At 38.8% G+C, this 21,586-nt stretch overlaps 1 protein-coding gene and 1 long non-coding RNA gene across 2 annotated transcripts; one reads left to right on the top strand and one right to left on the bottom strand.

The window, feature by feature from the left end:
• Positions 1–347: 347 nt before the first annotated feature.
• Positions 348–14,993, bottom strand: LOC145481470 (uncharacterized). Its single transcript, XR_014048646.1, has 6 exons — positions 11,390–14,993; positions 6,088–6,166; positions 4,902–4,974; positions 4,320–4,405; positions 3,609–3,690; positions 348–2,702 (listed from the first exon to the last, which is right to left on the bottom strand). It is a non-coding gene; the product is annotated as an uncharacterized LOC145481470 (long non-coding RNA).
• A 2,040-nt stretch (positions 14,994–17,033) lies between these two features.
• Positions 17,034–20,577, top strand: LOC145483071 (uncharacterized). Its single transcript, XM_081461687.1, has 3 exons — positions 17,034–17,823; positions 18,239–18,386; positions 19,412–20,577. The coding sequence occupies exons 1-3, from the start codon at positions 17,292–17,294 to the stop codon at positions 19,521–19,523; spliced, it is 792 nt and encodes a 263-aa protein (XP_081317813.1). The 5' UTR covers positions 17,034–17,291; the 3' UTR covers positions 19,524–20,577.
• Positions 20,578–21,586: the final 1,009 nt, after the last annotated feature.

The following is a 21,586-nucleotide window of genomic DNA, read 5'->3' as shown; positions in this document are numbered from 1 at the left end:
ATTGCAAACTGCATTCAGAATCATGTGATTATTGAGATAATCATCTTTCGCTATAAATCGAAGCTTTTCTTGCAATTGTTGTGTCACAGCTACTTTAAAATAAATTGAAATTATCTTCAGGTTCTTGGACATACTACACAATTCTCAAATTTTGAAAGTGCCACCTTAAAGACAGATCAACGTTTGTTTAACCTTTAGATATATAAAGTTTAGGCTTTCAAAATCAATATCTGGTTTGTAAAAGGTGTTGTGAAAAGGAAAAAGCAGAGAAGTATAGCGACAGTGATAAACACAATCATCGACAAAAAGATGTTGTCTTGATGTGCTACCAAATTCTCAAAACTACGGTTAAGACCAAGTAAGGCAATCGAGTTGATATTTTCAGCTTTAAATTACGAGAGTTCAGTTTTGCGGAGAGCAACTGAATACACAAACTTTGTTTCTATAAATGCTTTAACATTTGCAAATCAAATTTGATTCTGCCATCTTTTGTTCTTCAACAATTGTCTAGCAATGACCTCCAAAAAGAGAACCTTTCGCATGCAACTACTACACAATAAACATTTAAAATTAGCCATTGAACTGATTGTTTTTCAAGATTTACTGTAAAAGGCTGGCAACAACTTTGTTACAATCATGACGAAAACTAAAAAGACCAGCGACAATTTTTATTTTAACGATGATTTTTGCATATGAACTGGTATTAAAAAGCATGCCTTGTGATACAAAGTTTTCGTGGCGCCTTTGCTAAACATGTTTGTTTTTCTTTGTCATTTCTAACGTTTAAATTTCTGGACAGTCAAAAGAAGTACATAAGTTTTTTTCTTTGATAAGCTTTGCTCAAAACAGAATAAAATATTTTCCAAAACCTTGCAGCAAGGGGGTTAAATATTCACGGCAGATTATTCCGACATTGTTTTGATTGAACCGGCCGAATAAATTTTGCGTTATTTTAGGAATAAACATCTTTGTAATACCAGATATTGATTATTTTGTGGTGTTTACACTTTGGTTGTTGCACAGGAAAAGACCAAGGAGCGGCGGTCGCATCGGAAGAGAAAATTAACTTGTTTCGAAACTTAAATGGGTTATAACCCATCGAAATTTGGCAATTTTGCGGGCGGACAATGATCGGATTTTGATTGATAAGTGTTCTTGCTCCTGTGCAACTGATCCGAAGTGTACCATCTATATGATCGTCTGACAGAGAAAGATATGAAATGACAAGCGACAAACAGTTGCAAATCAAACTCAGTTAGTTCAAACGGCATTTCACGGTCACTGCCAGATTTAACAACCCATTTCGGAATGAAACCTGTTTGATTCATTTGTCATTTCATCTTTTTCATGTCTCGAGAAACTCTTGCGATACCTCGCACAAAAACCATCGCGAAGTTTGTTAAAAAATGAAATTTTAAGGCTGTTTGGCAAAAATTTATTTCGAGACGGGAAACACTATGTAATCTAAAATATCAAAATCGCTTTTTCAATGCGAGTTATGCATTAGTTTTTGACGGGATTTGATGTCAACTGTTGCCTTTGAGAAATTTTTTTGATCAAAAATTTCTGAAGGGTAACCTCTAAATTTTTTTTCAATAAAAATTGTAAGGGGAAACGCTGTGCAAATTTTTTAAATTTTCCCGCCAAAAGTCTTAGTTTTTAAACGCGAACTTTTTCCTTCACACGTTTTAAGTTATTTAACTGATTTTCAATTAATTAATTATTGCAAAACAATAAAACTACACTGAATGAAAACAGCAAGTGGTGGTGGTTTCTACTGTGTACATTATCTTAGCATTGTTAACAAATATTAAAGACAATAAAAATGCTACAGCAAATGAAGTCCATACACACGCGTCTTCAATGTAACTTTTATTGGGTTTTAAATAATTCATTACAAACAGTTTAAATAAGAAAACAAAATAAAAAAAATCGCGCTTTTAAAAGGGCCTGGTAACTAGTCAAAATGTAGGCTATCTCTTTTACTATTTTTTGACTATGTAGGGTTGCCAAAAAGAAAAAAAATTCTGCGCTTTTTAACAGAGTCCAGCCAGAAATTAAGCATATACTGTGACTTTTAATGGAAAAAATCCTACATAGTGCAAGAGTATTTTCTGCCAAAAGACTCTGTACATGTTTGACTCAAAACAAGACACCATTTACAATTGCAGACTTTTTTCTCTAAGGACAACTTTTCCACTTTTCGATTTTTTTCTTGGCCCTTTAAAAAGCGCAACCCTTTCATCAATTCAATGCGTCCTCGAAAACTAGAAAGATTTCAGTAAATTTGCGAAATAGATACTAGACAATTAGACAGTAATTTCAACAAGTTTAATAATGAAACTGTCGGGCTGAAAATTCGGGTTACAAAAACAAATCCAGGTAATGCTAATATTCTACCTTTGCTACAAACTTTAAATACAGTTCACGGCTTCTTCGAAAACTAGCAAGATACGAGACAATTTGGTAGATACTAGTCAATTCGACATTAATTCTAATCTCTTCTTTTGACTCTTGAGTTTTGTGTTGTGAAATCAATCTTATCAATCTTTCGCAAGAAACCCCATCGAGATAAAATTCATCTTGTAAATCTACCTTACTTTTAAAACGTGATCCACTAAAGAAACATCCAAGCAGAGTTCTTTGCTTTCCTTTGCTTCTTTCCATGCTAATGTCGCTGCATGTACACTTGAGATGGCAACCTGAAAGAATGATAAATAAAATGTCCAATTAACAATGGGTAAACTGAAACCCAAAGAACAAAATATACATGCAGTGTATACTCGACTAAAGTCAACAAATTAATTCTCTCATTGGGAATGCGCTTGTCGTTTGGTTATATCATCATCTAGAAATTCACGGAGTTTACACAATGATATTACAAACAACTTAAAACGCGGACAAGCAGCAACAGGAAATAAAATGGCAACGGCCAAAATATAGCACTCTAAATTCGCCTTGATTTGCATTGTTTGCAGACGAAAAGCTCACTGGCAAAATAGCACACTAAAACGTTCGCGACTAAATGAGATGTTTCAATATTGGCACTTTCTTCTTGAGGATGAATTTATATGTGGCTAATGGTCGCCAATCTTCAAGTAACTCTTGAAATGTTCTTAACACAAAAAAGCTCTCGGGTAGCTTCACATTTGTAAAGTATTAGAATAAAGCCTATGACCAAATACAAACAAAAAATTGAAATATTACACAAGCGAGTAACAAGACAAAGTTTCTTTAAAATTAAAATTGTTGTTCAAATGGAATACTTATGCAAACAAGCAAAAACCGTTTTCGACGAGGTACGTGCAAGACAATTAGCGAATTACAAGAGATTTTACAGTAATTTACAGGCTACTATGGTTTCCCTTGTTCACCTTTGATCTGACAACCTGACAGCTACAGCTAGTTTTGACAAGACGGCTTTTACAAAACTACGACTGAAAACGACTTTCACTTTAACAGCTATTTCAAGAACATTTCCCAGTGGTATCTGAAATCCCAGAGGGAAATTCACACGACGGTGGAAATCCGAAAAAGTCGTGGCAATAAATTATTCCTAGAGTGATTAAAAACCCTTCCTTTTAAAATAAAATTGATTTGTTTCTCACCTGAAGGGTATCCAATGCCATAATTTGAACTTTTTTCCTCTTGAGTCTCAGCACAGCTTTTATTGTTACTTCTGTTTTGTATCTACAGTGGTAAGAACCAGAAAATATGTTAACCTTTATGACATCCTTCGTCTCTTAATTTCAAAAACTACACAACTAAAACTAAACCATCAGATATTTTCCATTTCGACCCTACAGGGGAATTCGAAAGTTTCGACTGCATTACGCCAAGAGATCCAAACCACCATAGCTTATCCAGGTCTCTGTTGCATTAAATGATAAGGCATATTTCTGTTCCGCCTGGGATGCTAGTCTGTCACAGGGTTAGCAACCGGTATTAAATTCACCCAGTACCCATTTTCAAACGTAAAATGAGAGCAAAGTGTCTGTCCCAAGAAAATAGCACACAGACCCTAACCATTGGCTCAAACCCAGACTGCTTGATGTGCAGTCCAGTACACTAACCATTTGAACACAGGGCCCCTCCTGCCACAAAACAATACTCCTCAACAATAGTACCCCAGGAATTCTTAAGGCATTTTTGTACACCCTACCCCCAAATGTCTAAAGCATACGGCCACATAACAACGGTATGTTGAAATAGTTGAACATTAGTGAAACAATAAAATCTCTATTCGTTTTAATTTTGTCTGCATTGAGCAAAATGATTCCTTGTACACGATACCAAACATAAATAAAATTGTGACTGACCTACTATTGGATCCAATGTCTCAGTTTGATTCTTTCTCCTCTGAGTCTCAGCACATAGCTCTTTTTCTTGCTTCTCTGTTTTGTATCTAGTAAGAAACTGCAGATGTTTACCTTCATGGAATTCCTTGACCTCTCAAGTTTTACAAACTACTCAATTAAGAATAAGTCATCAGATCTTTAAACTTTCAACTCTACTTTGGGGAGTTTCGATGAGGAAGGTAAGGTTAAGTCTTCATCAGGCCAAGTGATCCAAACTAGTGCCACACCTTATCCCTGTTTCTGTAGCATCAATCGATGAGGTGTCTTTCCACTCCCCTGACCTCCCACCTCCCCCTAAATGGGATGTCAGTCTGTTGTAGGGTTATGAAATTCACCCAGTAGCCATTTGCATATCTAGGTGGAGGGAGGCACAGTGAGAGTAACATGAACACAATGCAGTGCAATAGCTGAACTGTGAAACATCATCTCTATTTCTTTTAATTTTCTGCCAGCATTAATGCCAATTATGATTCCTAATGCTACATGTAAAATTAAGTAACTGATAACATCTCCAACCAAACACAAAGGAATGCAAAGACTCACCTGATATGGAAACTATTGCCTCAATATGGATCTCTGTCCGCAAAAGTCTCAACACACAGCTTTCTGTTTGTATCTAGTAGTAAGAAATGACAACTGTTTTTAACCTTTATGACTGCCTTGATCTCTTATGTTTTTCAAACTACACAATGAAAGGATCATGTGTACTAATGGCATTCGCAATCAACTGTCATTCGATACCCTCGATCAACATCTTGATTGGTACTCGATCAACATCCCGATCAATACTAGGTCAATACTTGATCAACAGTCGGTCAATATTCGGTCCTGTGTTGACCGGCACATATGTATTAATCGAAAATTAGTTGACTGTCAACCAATTGTTGATGGAGTGTCCACAGACTGTTGACCGAGTGTCAACCGAGGTGTTGATTGAGCGTCAACCGAGGTGTAGATGGAGTGTTGATCGAGGATATCGATCGTCACTCACTGTGGATGCGTTTAGTACACATGATCCCAATTAAAATAAGTCATCAGACTTTTAAAGTTTTAATCCTACAAGGGCAAGTTTTCAGTATGAAAGTAAGGTAAAGTCTGCATCAGGCCAAGTGATCTAAATCACCACAGCTCAACGGTAACCCAGTCTGTGGTGCATTAAGTGATATTAAGTAGCCGTACTACCCCATGGATGGGATGTGAGTCTGCCTGTTTAACAGAACTACACAATTAAAAAAAATCATAGATTTTTAACAGTTTAAACCCTACAGGGGTAAGGTTTGACAATGAAGGGATGGGATGCTAGTCTGTCGCTGGGTTAACGCCCAGTATTAAATTACCCAGTACCCCATTGCTCACCTATTTGGAAAGAGGTAGTGTGAGAGTAAAGTGTCTTGCCCAAGAATACAACACAGAGACCCTAACCATTGGCTCAAACCCAGACCTCTTGATCTGCAGTCCAGTGTGCTTAACATTAGATTACTATGTCCCTTCTCCCACAAAAGCATACTTGTCATTAACAGTACAACAAGCATTGCAGTTTTAAGGAATTTTTGTGAACCCTACCCCTGAAGGGCTAAGGTGTAGTACATTGTATTGCCACACAACAACAGTTTCTTGGAATAGCTGAACAGTGAAACAGTATTATCTCTATAGGTTTTAAATTTGCCACCTGCATTGTGCACTGTCGTGCCTAGTACATGAGACCAAACACAAAGAAATTGTGACTCACTTAATGTGGTATCAAATGTTTCATGGTAAATCTCTCTCGTCTTGAGTCTCAGCACATGTTGCTTCTCTGTTTTTTTTATCTAGCAGGAAACAGGAAATGTTTTTAATAACCTTCATGACAGCCCTAATTTCTTAAGTTGTGAAAACTACACAATTAACATTTAGTGACCAGATTAAAAAGTTTCAACCCTACTAAGGGAGAGGTTTGACAATGAAGGTAAGGTAGAATCTGTGTCAGGCCAAGTGATCCAAAACACAGCAGCTTAGGCTGGTTTTGGAAGCATTATGTCATTAATATTAGAGAGGATTTCTCCTCTCCCCCCACCCCCTAGAAGGGATGTTAGTCTGTTGCAGGGTTAGCCCCCCAGCATTGAATTCACTAAGTATACCTGTGTGGTAAGGGGCACTGTGAGAGTAAAGTGTCTTACAAGAAAAACCCTAAGACTGCTTGTGTATGCCGATAACATTTGGCGCAAACATTTCCATGTCTCAAGACAAACGTTCCAGTTTGTCTGCAATTTGGTTAGTTGGTTCAACGAGACACATGCGTGATTCCAGTGGAGAAGCGAGTAGCTGTTGCATTTCCGATTTGACAGCTCTGTCAGGTGAATAACCACAAGCCACTTGTCATAGGCCCAAACTTATAGCCAACTTGCTTAAGCAACCTGGATTGGTGGCTTAAATTTAATGAGAATTCCACTGAAGTTTGATGACTCGCTTAACTTTCAGCAAATTGGAAAAGTAACCGTTTCCATGGGATTTCCGGTTGCCACTCGCTAAGCAACCTGACAAAATGCTCATGAAAACACGGTCAAGCATCGATCGATACCCTTGAGCGATACCCTCAATCGACCCTCGATATATGAGTCAGTTGACACTGCCAACAGTTGATTGAGTGTCGGCCAAGTATCCATCAAGACGTCCATCAAATATCGATTGAGATTTCAATTGAGTGTTAATCGAGGGTCAATCTCGAGTACTGATCAACACTCGACCTTTAGTACATGTGATCTGCTTCTTCTAGTCTGGGCATTGGAGTGTCCCACTACAGATAGCCTGACAAAAGGCTTTTTTGGACAGGTCAATGAAATAATTATGTTCAAATCCTCCTCTCCATTACGGAGCAAGACTTAATGGTAAGGCAAGATACCAGCATGTGACATGTTTTGCCATTTACACATCCAGTCATCCCTTTTTGGAAAGAAATGTAGACTGCACTTAGGATAGCAGCAGGAATCGAGCCCAGGAGCCTTGGTAAGTACATGTGTACACCTTTTTCGACTGTGAACAGTATGACTGTTGCAGAGGAAGATCAGTGCTTGTCTTCATAGTCAGGATCTGATTACGTGATAGCAAAAAAGGATACCTAGGATCACTTCAGATAGCTGTGAGCAGTCTTGAGTTGACAACAGATTTATTGAGGTATGAAAGGATTTGTCATCCAAATGACTTCTGTGTTCAAGTAGGAGTATATCAAGGATTATATGTGCAGTTGCAATTTGTCTTTGCTAGACTCTGCCCAGGTGGCTTACAGCAGGAGGGTTGAATTTCCAATCAATCTGGCAGAGCTTCAGCTCTTTGTTGTCCATTAAATAGATTGTTTCACATAGCGCTAGTTTCTGCACCAACAAACTTGGTTCTGTTGTTACTTGGTGCAGGACTGTGAAGGGCAATGACATGTCAAAGTATGTAAAGGAAGCAGTCTGTCTTGAGCAAGCAGGCGACTTCAATATGAATCGCCCTCCTTACAAGGCATGTAAACAGTGTTCCACATCTTTTTTGTTCATTGTGGCCTTCTTTCTTAAAGTATGGACCAAAATAATCCTCTGCAACATAGGTGAAGGGCAGTGCTGGAGTCACTCAGTTCTCTGGCAAATCAGCCATCTCATGATCTTGGGGCATGGCCTTATTTGTCTGCAGGCAACACATGAGGAAATCATGTGTACCACAGAGTTAACTTTGACAATCTGGTACTTTTTATGAAGTCTAGTGAGGACAGTATCTGGTTAGATTGTTCCATAGTCAGATTATTCCAAGTTAGATCATTTCATACTATAGTAAGATCGCACCACAAAAAAGTCAGATGTTCCACTTTTAAGCACCCGTATTGCCCAATGTGTGAACTTATGATAATTCCCATTCATTTCATAAAACACTAGTCAATGGTAGATTTACTTTTCACTACAAATTTCACAATGTTTACATTCATAAGAACTCAAATACAAAAAATAAGTACAATTTTAATTCAATGCAGTCTCGTAGCTTAGTAGTTTTTTGAAGAAGCAAGTTTGAAAATTTTTGAACAATCTGACAATAATTCCTGAGGACATGTCCACATCCTGCATGACCAAGCTGCTCGTGTGTGGAACAGTTAATTAATGCTGTCACACGGCTTTTTTGAGGTTAGATTACGGGATACTTGGATTCTTCTGGAATGTCAGCATAATTCAATTGACCACCAACTTGCAGAAGACTTACTCCAGGAAATGGGTCCAGGCAATGAAAAGAGCTGGTCTTTCTTATTGTGGTATTACTCTTCCATGTCCAAGGGCATGTCCATTGATGTTCCAAATTGTTATCGCTTGCTTGGTTGACGCTCTTTAGCTCAATATCAATGTCAAAGACTGAGTGAAATGAATTATTGCATGTTCTACTTCTTCTAGCTCCTGAACAGTACCAGTAAGAGATGAGTGGACTTCATTAAGCTTATTTGCATAATCTTAACCTAATCTTTTCTGGGCTCCCAGAGAAGCTTGGCGAAAACATTGTTATTCATTCAGTAACTTTAGCATCTAATCTGTGAGAGGCATTGCTGGCAGGACTCTCTTTTGTATCCACTTATCTCCATTGACTTAGATCTTCCAGGTTGAATCATTTGGACTTGACTGGCCATGATACCTAATTGAAATCATTTCTTATTGTTGCTGTTGCACTTCGGCACAGTAATTAAGTCAGTGGGATATTGGATGTTAAGTTTTTTGTCGAGTTCTTTCCTGATAATCTTGCCAAGGTGAACAGAAAATGGTGTGGGACTTTCTTTTCTTGAATGATGCGAGGCAAATTTGTGGACCTGTCTGGACCTCATTTCTCCATCTATTAGCTTCACCTAACCAGGGGAACTAATTTCACAATTTTTCCTAGCCGTTTTTTAGGAGTCAGGAAGTTCACTACCCCATCTTGGCTTCTGTTCTGTATGAAGGTCTTGAACCAACTTCTTAGCAGTCAGAGTGAATGGTGCAGTGAATCCTAAAGGGTGACAGATTGAAGATACGATTGAAAGCAGTTTAGTGTGAAATCTGAAGGTGTCGGATTTGATGCACCACTGATCACACCAAGAGCATGGTCAATGGGTAGCTCATCATTATTCACAGTTTTGATCCAACGTTTTAATATCTTAACAAATCTTTGATTTGTTCCTTGGTTTTGGTTTTTCTGCTGGCAGACCAGAGGCAGTCGTCTATGTAAGACTTGGGGCACATTGTACTGGCAACAGCACTCCCATATTTTTCTTGGTTATCATTTGATGTTCGTCACAGGGTGTAGTTGGAACAGCTTGGGGAAAAGACAGTAACAAAAGGACAAACAGCCATTTGGTATGCCACAAGGGATGTCCCAGCAAACTTGCCACACTGCAGTCAGAAACAACACTAATCCCCTTGGGTTTTCTGGGATGGTTAATGCCATGATGGGGATGTTCCATGCCTTACTGGGATCTGTTCTCAGGGTTATGTGAGGAACCAATTCTCTGCATAATGTTGCAGGATTACTTCGTTGATAAAGGCTACCTAATCATTCTAGTACTTGCTGCTTTTTCTTTGTCTTTCAGTAATGTTAATTTGTGTTGATGCAGACTATAAGCATCTTGAAATTAAGAAGATGTACATATAAGATCCGGAAGTTAATTTCTTATGAGGTGCAAATAGTTTTTGTCACACATTAATTCTGTCAGTCATTTCCAAAGGTTTGTGGGAAACTGCCTTTAATGCATTTTTAAGACACTGAATGTTCTCTTCTTGGCCCCTCTCCGTAATTTTTCAAGACCATATGCTTGAAGCTCCTGGTTCTGATTCATAATTAATATTTTTCTTGAGCTGTATTTCTTTTGTTTTATCCATGTCTAAATCAGCGTTTACAAGTTCATCATCTTCAGTTTTGTCATTGCTAGGGCTATCAATAAGGACCCTAACTTATAACACCTGCTACAACTGAGCATGCTTGATGGGCCCTTGATGTTATGGGTGAACTTGCCTGTTCTTGATACAATTCACCCAGAAAGTAACAAATTTGTTACTGGTGTGGAGATAAGGCTGCAGGTTACACAAAACTTAATGACAGCCCTGATTGCCATGTGCATTCCTTACATTTTCTAGGACTCCTTTGTCTGAGCACCTGAGTGTTTTTTCGCTTCCATATCACATTCTTTTGAATAGGCCAATTTCCTTAAAATTCAGCCAAACCAAGCATTTTAATATATCACTGTTTAGATTGGCTGGTGCATACTGAGACATTAGAGGACTTCAACCAAAGCAAAGCGATGTCAATGGAAGTGTAACAAATCAAATACCAAAGCAATGTATAGAGTGAAGCGTTGCAAAGAAGTGTTGTTGGGACACGATTGAGAAATGGTAAAATGGATTTGAAATTTCTGTGTCCACGGGTATTTCACATAATCTTATGGATCGAGTTGGCCTAAGAGTTTGATCTACACACTTTGACACTTTACTAGAACTGATGATTTTTGAACAGGTAAGCAGAAATATTACCTAATACAAAGTATAATAGAGTTGTTTGTTTCATTTATTGTGTGTCAGTACACATATCCACAAAAATGACTGCAAAAAAGCATCCAATGACTAATACAAAAGAAAAAAAACTGAGCATGCTTGATTTTCCCTTGATGCTACAGGTAAAATTGCCTGCTGTTGATAGAGTTCACCCACAGGTAACAAGTTTGCTACATGTGTGGAAAACAAGGTTACAGGTGACTAAAACCTTAATGACAGCCCTGCCCGGAAACATGCACCCCATCTTTATCCAGACCACTGCTCTGCAGTTCCTACACCTACAGACAGCCTTTTACTCAGAAAATAATTCATGCATCTCTTGCACACCTGTGTCCATTGGGCCACTTAACAATAGTTTACATTATTTAACGTGTGAAAGTTTGGAAGAACTCGAGAAAGCTGTGGAAATACTCGCCTGTGGCTCGTGTTCCCACAGCATTTCTCATTCTCCCAAACTTCCACTCGTGTTTCTATAACTCAATAGAAACACAATACATGTTTCCTATTAATAATACCTACCAATCAGAGTTTCAATGTTGACATCATCATGTCCTGTCTTGAAAACCTGGGTTCCTTTCAAATTGGTGGGTTTCATTCTGTGGGAACAAATAACACCAATGAGAAGACTCATAAAGTAACTACAATACATACAATCATAATTCTACATTTAAAATTAAGTCCAAGTGACCACTCAGACTTTCATGTTGCACTCTACAATTACTCAGTTTTGTACTCTGCACCCTTAATGTGCATGTGTCATTGACCAATCAGAATTCAGAAATCATTTTGATTATCATAGCAATAACAAAATTAGTCATTCATCATGCAGTCACTTGGGTAACCAATTGCAGGTATCCAGTCACAACTAAATTTTATAATGGGGGATACCTGTAGCTGGATACCCATTATGGAATCGCGTCCATTGAAACATGTCAGCCAAAAAAAAGTGGGGTACCCAAGATGCTTTCCGCACCCATAAAGCTTTACTGCCGTTTTCGGTTCCCTTTGACTCCAAAACCAGAACTCCCAAAAGGGAGTTAAATAATTTTTCCTCTCAGTCTGTTCGAGACAATAGGAGCAATTGGTATCATGAAAAAGTGTGAAAATGTTCTTGATTTCGATCAATGCTAGCTATAAATGAAACAAATATCAGTTATGCAAAACTATGCGAAAAATATTTCACTACAAGACACAAGTGACCGCCGCATGGAAATAAACACAAGCTGTGTGGAAATATACATGGTCCTCTGTTGTTTGTTAGGAGAGAGGGTTAAAGAGCTGTTTTGGTTTTGATGTTTGTGTAAAGCGTGAAGCGAGAGCATTGGATTTTTTCTGCGGTGGCTGTCAAGGATGGCGAACAATCGAATGAAAAAAGCAAAAGCGAACAAAGCACATGGATCTGTTTACCTCTCATGTAATTTCACTAAACGTGTAAATACCAGTCCTCAGCTGAGAACAATTATCACATCGAGGCCATCTGGGCCAGTCTATCCAAACCCTGAAAGCATATGGCATCACAGTTGATCGACACAACTAGTCTGCATTCTCCAAACAAACAATAAAACGTTTTGCTTTTAAGAATTAACAGAAACAACAGAGAATAAAGCATTTTAATAACTGAGGCTCTGCGAGTTTGTGTCAGATCTGCGATAAACCCCACAGTTTCCAAAAGGCGTCATGTTTGCCAAGTAGCTTCAAGAGCTGTGTGTCTTTATCACGCTGTCCGGTAAATAACTGGATCTCACAGAAGGAGTAATGCATAAAGAACAAGTAAATTGTAAGTTTTTTTTTCTGGTATTTTGTATTGAATGTTTTTGAAGAAAGGATATTAAGTCTGCATTTGTTTTCACTTTCTGTTGTTTGTTAATTTGGCGATCAGTGGGTTTGAACTGATCAGCACATTTGTCAATATCTCTAGACTAGTTGAAAAGTTTGTTCGTTCGGTCCAATTGATAATATTATGGACTTGTTTTCGCAAAGCTCTTGCATTTATTAAATTTAAGTGATGTATTTCTTAACAATGGTGGTTAAATCAAGATGGTCTTCCTACTAAATTACGTCTATTGTTACACAATGAATAGATCAAGGTTTCACAAGCAAATTTCAGGAACAATGGTTTTGACACTGATATACACTTGGGATTTTAACGATTGACATCTCTCACCATCTCTGCATCTAGTTACGCATGCCCTGTTAACGTTTTTGGAAGCTAATTTGAATGTTCAGTCAACGTGTTTCAATGGGCGCAATTCCGTAATGCCATGCCATTCACTTTCTTCGTAATGTTTCTTAGTGTTAAAAGCTTATGGAAAAAACACCACTGAGTTTTTCTCAAAAGAAGTTCTTAACAGACTTTTTTCATCTTGAAATTTGAAATTACTCACGTATTTACGCCATGAATTGTGCTCCACTTAGTCCACATTATTGCACGTGGATTATTGACCAGACATGATGTAAAGATGGCTGGATATTGGCGAAGTTTCTTTTGCATGTTTATAGACCAAAACAGAGTCAAGGTCCATAAACACGAAAAAAAAAAAAAAAGAAAAAAAACAAGGCCAATATTCAGAAATTTTGAATGAGCAAACACGCTTAGGCAAAATAGGAAATTATTATCATATGGGATAAAGAACAATTTTTCCTTGTGGGTCATAGCATGTAACCAGGGCTATCATTAAGTTTCAAGTCATCTGCAGCCTTGTTCTCCACACCCGTAGCAAACTCATTACTTTGTGGGTGAATTCTATCAACAACAGACAATTTCACAAGTAGCATAACAGAAAAATCAAGCATACTCAGCTGTAGCAGGTGTTATGGTTTACGGCCCTCAATGACAGTCCTGGTAACCCCGAGTAGCAGCATAACACCATCTTGCCTGCTCAGGGAGCAAGCCATATAATAATATTAATATTGTAGAGCTAAAACTGGACCTGCATTCTGGGATTTGTTATGATTTGATTAGAAGGATAAGTTTAAATCAACAATTGGCTGTTTTCACACTAGAGACGGACAATCCTTCTAAGACGGGTTATCTGTCCAGCACGGATAGTCCGTCTTAGTGTGAAAACAGAACAGTGTTCATTTTAGATGGATAATCCGTCTATTTTTATCCATCCAATTAATCGGATGGATAAAAATAGACGGATTATCCCTCTAAAATGAACACTGTTCTGTTTTCACACTAAGACGGATTATCCGTGCTGGACAGATAACCCGTCTTAGATGGATTATCCGTCTCTAGTGTGAAAACAGCCCATACCAAGACGGAAAATGTAGCAAACAGATAATCTGTCTAGATGGATTATCCGTCTAGACGGATTATCCATCTCTGGTGTGAAAACGGCCATTCACAGAGTTCCATTTAGGGTCACGCACCAGACAAATTGGCCGGCTGTGAGGATGATTTTGCCTACCTGGTTTGACCATCTAAGAGGAAAGTTTTCTTATAAAGAGGTTTAGTTAAAAAACGTTTGCCCAGCTGTGGAAACCAATTGCCCTCCCGCTGAAAACGTTACTGAAAGCCCTACAATTAAGCTTCCAACTGGGTTCAAAAATATGCACAGCTATTTGCTCTTAGACATTATTTGTTATGCCGACCAAAGTAGTAGTAGCTTAGACTGTTCTAGACTATGTACCGCTAACGAAGTGTTTATGTTTAAATGTTATTGCCATGTGCTCAAATTCACCTGCTTTACACACTTCCTTCCTTATTTTCAATTTAAAGGATAAATTTTACCTATGATGATTCAAGAACAAGCCACAGAAGAACAAATAAAAAGACAAAAAAACGCCAAAATATCTTACCTTGCCAAAGACAAAACCCGCCATATTTCCAAAGACAGCTTCTGGCCACGTGATCTTAGATTGTGCTTTTAGTGCCCTTTCAGTGTATGATGGGATACTCAACCGGATGTGACATCACATCATTGCTGCAGCGATGCTTTTCAAACAAATTTTTAAGCCTTTAAGTTTGGCAGCTTAGTTTAACGAATCTGTCGAAATAAAGGCCATTTCCGTTCATTGTATATGTTGCAATATGCAAGGTAATCCATTTGCCACGAAAATTTGAGTGGTCGGTCCTTACTCGGACACGCTCTTAATTCTTGTTATTGTTCTAACCATCCTTCTCACCTGAACACCTCCATGGTAAACCTTTCGTTTTGGTCTATCACGTCTTCTGTTCTTATAACTACAATTTCAAACGCTAACACTCGCGTCAACAGAAGAAATAGAATTCTTGTGAGTGAATCGGTCCATAGAAAAACAGACTAACAATTACGAAAGTTCTTCTTGAAAATCATCGGTTTAAATAGACAAGGTGAGTGAGTTTTAACACCACGAAGTAAACAGTCAGTATCATTATAAAAACAGATACCAATTGGTTAGGTGAATCGCACGTAAAAACCAAGTTGGAACTCGACTAATCAAGATAATGCGCTGCAGAATAGCTAGAAGAACAAAGATATCATTATGAACAATAAAACGATGTTAGAAGGCTGAGGTAAAAAGCTACTTGTGCAGCTAACAAGCGTTATTGTACAGAAAGAAGTAGAAAAAAGCGATGTGTTTCTTTCATCTCGACTTTCGACTAAATGACCGCATTACCTTTAGATGTAACAACATGTTCTGTCTAAATAAGCAAAATGGTTTTAGAAAGACTGTACACTAATGTAATGTATGTACTAAAGAGTCACTAAACTGCCTTCGTGGAAAGAAAACTGGGAACAAGCCTGAATGTTCCGCGCTCACTGCGTCATAAAACGCTCATTGTGACGTCACTTTCCACTTCGCTCTTTTTCGCGGAACGAACAAGTCGTGCGTTCATCGTGAGAAGAAAAAAGTTTTGTTGGCAAGCATGAAGGTGGTGTTTCCGCTTTCGGCGCTGACAGTTTTCTTGATTTTAGCGTATCTTACGCACCCTGCTAAACGAGACGGTAAGTCTTTTCTTGTGTTTCATTTCTATTCATGTTTTCTTTTTTCGTCGCTCACTAAAATTTTTACCCTCCACTCTAACAAATGCGTTTTTTTCATTATGGTTTTTCGTTTTTCTAAACAAATCATGTAGTTTTTATTCGCTGAATGGAAAGAAGAAATTCGCGACACTTTTTAAGAACAAAAAGTTTGGTCTTAATCGTGGGAAAGTTGACAGACAAAAGTTGTTTCACTTCTCAGAAAACATAAACAACTATGGTCGTCATGGAAATCGTTACGTGGAAACATTGCGCGCGAGCGTTCTTCAGTTTTTTCTCTGTGAAGCGCGCGCTTAAACGGTTACATTTAAGTTCACTCCCGGCTCTACGGCCAATGTTTTTTATTGGCCGTTGCTCTGATCTTTCCATTTGTTTGTTAATGGGCAAACAATTGCTTAATACAGAACTCACGCTTCTTTTTTGTCTTTATTCTGGCTTTTTAAACTGCTCTTTCAAGTGAAAAAGTCATTTATTTTAAACGAAATGCATTGTGACAATTCGTATATATTATCTTCGCAGAAACTCCACAATCTGTTGAGAAACAGGATTTCTTCTTCAAGGATTTTATCCATGGCACTACCATCACTGGAAGCTGGATTAATGAGGTGGGTGAATTTGTAAAAAGCTGGCGTAAGGCCATACTGCATTGTTCCCTGTTTGTTTGACGGGTTATTGTTGTTGTTGTGCGACGCGCTATCATTGGTCCGACATCCGACCCCAAGGCAAGACAATTTACTCTCACGGTGCCTCTCTCCTTCCAGGTGAATAAATCGGTGCCGGCAAATTTAATTCTGAGGGGTAACCCTGTGACGGACTATTATCCCATCCTTAAAGGAGTAGAAATACTCCTAGTCGCTTTTAATGTTACAGAACGGGGGATAAACTCCACAAGGTGGGACACTTTGGCCCGCACAGATGTAACATTTTTCGCATACGTTTCTCCAATTTACTGTACAGCGAGTTGAGAGACCATCACAATTATTATGATGGTCTCTTAAAACCCGATGAAAAGAGAAATCTCATTTTCAGAAGCGGGGAAACCCCTTCCCCCCCCCCCCCCCACTCCCCCGTATTCTGTTTGTTAATATTACTATTTTCTTGTTACAGGATTACATGTTTAAGATGGAAATCAACTCCATCAGACTGGACATGAAATTGGTTTTCGAATTCACCGAGAACGTGGGCTCGGGAGATATCAACAGCTCACCCAATGGTAACAGGACACCCAGACATGGCAAGGTATTGAACGTTTATCTTTGCGAAATGAAGTTGATATATTTCTCTGTCGTGAAAGTGCAGTCTTATATTTGTTGACAAGCTTCGGCAATAGGTTCTTAGTTAAGAATAGTTATGTGTGCCGGAGAGCTCTTAAAATAACTTTCACAACTAACAAAATATAGTGATCTGTATCGAAGACGGTTTAAGTAATCTCTTGTCAAATCTATTGCCAGATGCACAAGTTCAAAGCATGTCCTAAATATCCCCGAAATGCCACATGGCAAGACTTCGAAACATTCAGATCCATGACTCCCCGATTGATGGAAAGGGCGTGGAACGTTTCATGGACAATGATGACAGGTGCACAGAACAAATGTTATGACATTACGGTGGCAATGGTTGCTGGGTTCTGGAATGGGGTGACATGGTTGGCCGAGTGTATCTGGGATAAAGTTACATCGTCGGCCGATGGAGTCTGGAATGGAGTTACATGGCTGGCTAATAGGGTCTGGAATGGAGTTGCATGGCTGGCTGATGGGGTCTGGTATGGAGTTACATGGTTGGCTGATGGGGTCTGGAATGGAGTTACATGGCTGGCCGATGGGGTCTGGAATGGAGTTGAATGGCTGGCCAAGCGGACCTGGAATGGAGTTGCATGGCTGGCCGACTGGATTTGGAATGGACTTACATGGACTGGAAGACTGTTTGTTCCTGGCAACTATGTAACTGATGGTGTTGTCAAGTTCTATTATGGATATTTAGACAGTAAGTGACGAAGAACCTAGTTGATCGCCGTGATAATAATTCGACTTATTTATGAACGAGTAATGTAGCATCACCCAAATATTAATAATCCAGTGGAAATGACTGTCCATTTCTGTTTCTTCCTATGAGTTTTCTTACAGAAATTGTTTTTCAGTCAAGATCAGGTCGTCTATTTTCTATTTGAGTGAAAAAAAAAAGAGAAAAGCTTGGAAAGTAAAGAAAAGTAAGAGATAGACCGCTCAAGATTAGACCGTAGATGTTTTCGCTACTAAAAGCCACCAGTTGTGTTAGGCCTTGGATTATTCAATCTTTAACAATGAAGCATGGTTAATTAGTAGAAACGTAGAATTAGTTTCGTTTGGTTTCTTCTAGCTTACACTGTTTAGTTATCTGGTTTATACTTATTTCCCCACAGGTCATGTGAATCATATTGGAGCTCGCGTTGCTGCCTCCACTTGGCAAGATGTCTTCTACATGATGTCCGCTGTTTTTGTTGTGAATTTTGCTCTCCTTGCCATTTACTTGTCGATTTCATGTACAGTCCACTTCATTCGACGACTGTGGTGAGTTGTACGACAGAATACGAAGTCCCGTTTAGTAGTTTAGCCTCATTTCCCTAGGGGTTCTCTACAAAGTTTCCAATGGGGAGGCTCCGCCCCGAGGTCCAAACCCCTTAACCTTTTGTATACCATTTTGACAGAAAAGCTATCCCTTTCGTATACCTTTTATTGAGAAAAGGTGCCCCATTCACATACGTACTTAACCGACAACACCACATCCCTTTTCTAAACCCTTGGAATGAAGTTGATGAACAATACTACGGGACAACGTCAAGCATTACCAGAAGAAATGTTAGCCATAAAACGAGTTTCATTTATTCAGTTCCCGTTCTCGTTATCTCTAAATGACAGATTTCCCTAGTCTTTCAAATACCTGATAGCTGAAAAAGGAACCTGTTTAGGGCGGAACCTCCCCGTACAGGCCGTTATAAGAAGTATCCCCCTCCCCGGGCCTCATTTCCAGTATTGTCAGCATGCAGCGTGACGTTTAGAGCTTTCCTGGAGTTTCTCCTTCGTCACTCACTCCAGACCATCAATACAAGAGAGGAAGAAAAGAAAGAGGTCGGATTGAGCTGATTTTCAAAATCATCAAATAACAACAGTTTCTAGAAATGATTCTTTATAAGGTCAACACTTATTAAGGCATTAATGAAGAAAAGTTTGTGAAACCAGTTCCTATGGGGCATGTCGCTAAATGTTGACAAATTATCATCGGGCTCAGGTCAGAGACACATACAGCATTGTGCCACAGTGGAGTTTAAGCCCACTAATCACAGCAAACGCAAACGATGCAATTGACCAATCAAAGATTAAAACAAAAGAAAAATGTAGCCGATCCTATGCGCGGGAAAACACGTTGAGGCCAGAAGGGTTTGTCTTTGACAAGATCACGATTGCTGGATTGATCCAAATGATTTGAATTCTTCGTTTATGTGCTGTAATCTGATTAAAACTGACATTGCAAACCAACAGTTTTTAAAAGTTGCATGCGTTATGAACTAACTCACTGACTGGCTTTCTTCTTGCAGGCAAGCTCGCAAAGACAGGATAACTGCGACCAATCCACCCCCTGCACCAAAGAAACCAATATGGCGACCAAAGCCGAAGAAAAAACGAAGAAAGAGCAAGAATAGCTGGTAGCCGTCAAGGCGCATTTGAACGGTTCACTATTTTTGTCTGGAAAAGGAAATTGTCTGAATTGTTCAGTTAACAATAAAGTTCTCTGAAGAAAACAAAATAAACAAAGTTATTAAAAACCAGCAGACTTTTTGCTGGGATTCTGTTAATAAAGTTGGATGTATTTTTTATCCTGTTGTTTGGTCATGTTCTCCGGCAACATCCAAACTTATTAATCCTTGTTCATCCCTCATTCACCCCTTATGTTTGTTTATTTCTTTACCTTTTTTATCGGCAAGGCATTATGCAGCTGGGAGGGGATCAATGGACTGGCGCTGTCCGTATTTTAAAACCCGGCACGTGACGACAAAAGATTTCTTGAAAGACCGCGATCTCAGTCAGGCATCGTCAAAGCATTATAAACGAAATCAGCGTGCTGTTCTCGACCCTCATTATCACGGCTCTTTATTTTCTCACTGGACAAATTTTCCTTCGAAATACAATATACAGGCACACAAAACATTTAAACCACCAGTCTTCATTAAGTGATAGATCCACACTTATTTACAGTGGTTGCCCGAAACGAAAAGAAGGGTCTGGACTAACTAAGTTTAAAAATAAGGAAAGGGTTACTGTGCACTGAGCATGAAAACCTAAAAACAATGGTCTAGTTTTGATGAAAATCACTAATTAAAGGAGCTACGTAATAGTATTTTGAGTTATTTTGGCCACGTACAAAACTATCTTTAAATTGAAGGAAACCTGAAAATAGTAGTTTATTATGATAGAGAAACGCCAAAGCGAAATTTCGAATGACAGACCATTTCCAGTTTTTGTATTGTTAGTTCTTCATAAGATATTCTTTATTGTGTAGTTTAACAGTGTAATTTAAGAGACCACCTGACTTAACTGGAAAGAGTTGGGTGTAGGGAACTGTGAAGAAATTTTCCGAGTCCCGTGAGCTGATGAGCAGCGCGAAGAATAGCCAGTATAAAAACGCGAGGGAGGACGTAAGAGTTTTGTAGTTATTTCTCTTGACCGTTTACCTTTGACTACTTCGCGTTCGGTGTCCTTTGCAGTGGCGGATCCAGACTGTTTTTAAATGAAGATTTTACCTTTACCTTGAGCTAAGGGGTTGGGGGGGGGGGGGGTATTTTTGTTTGGCTTGCCCTGTCAGCTTTTCTTCCTTTTGCGATTTTTTTTTTGTTTTTACCCAAAATAAGGGGGGCGGGGGGGGGGGGGGCCCGGGCCCCTCCTCTAGATCCGCGACTGTTTTGAGCTGCTCCCCAGCTAACTGCACCTCTGAATTAGACTTACAATTTACGAAAGAAATCTTCACATTAGTTGTTTGAGTGGCGCATCTAGGTCTACTCTAGAGAGAAAAGAGGGGGGCCGGGGTGAAAAAGTGACCTTTCTTGCTTTAACACAAAGAGGGGCGAGAATTTTTCGTCTTTCCTTTATCACCTCCACCAGATCCGCTATTTTCTGATATGACAGAACCAAGGAAAACTGTCAGTTAAATCAATGCTGGCTTTCACTAACTCGCTGCAAATTCTCTTCTGGTTTTGTATTTGTCTAATTCAAACCACCACTGCAATACCGCCAATCTCTAATCTCTCAAAAGTTTTTACGGTAACCTCTCGGTCTCAGCCTTGGATATGTATTCTCTTTACATCTTCTCATGCATGTTTGTTCTGAGAATATGATAAAGACAATATCTCTGTAAGAAATAACAGCCTACTTCAGACTCCTTTTCCAAAATAACTGAGATACTACGCGCGCTCTCATTAATCGATAGGTGTGTTTAGAGGAGAGTATATAAACACGGTTGTGACGTCTTAGATTGGCGTGTATTTTTGAGAAATATTCTATAAAAGTGATAGTGTATTTTTTCCGTATTGCTATAGCCTTATCTAAATACTTAACTGTCTCGAATTCTCCCAACGACTCTCGTGTTTAGACGAGGTTATGTAAACACGGAAAAAGTACTCAGTTGCTTAAATAAAATGGGGGTTTATATGCCGATATTTTGGCCTTCTATACTTTATGTAACATCATACCCGTCCTTGTACTTTAAGGAATGACCA

This window comes from Orbicella franksi, chromosome 3, assembly GCF_964199315.1.
Source record: "Orbicella franksi chromosome 3, jaOrbFran1.1, whole genome shotgun sequence".
NCBI lineage: Eukaryota > Metazoa > Cnidaria > Anthozoa > Scleractinia > Merulinidae > Orbicella > Orbicella franksi.
This window is presented reverse-complemented; position numbering and strand designations above follow the sequence as displayed.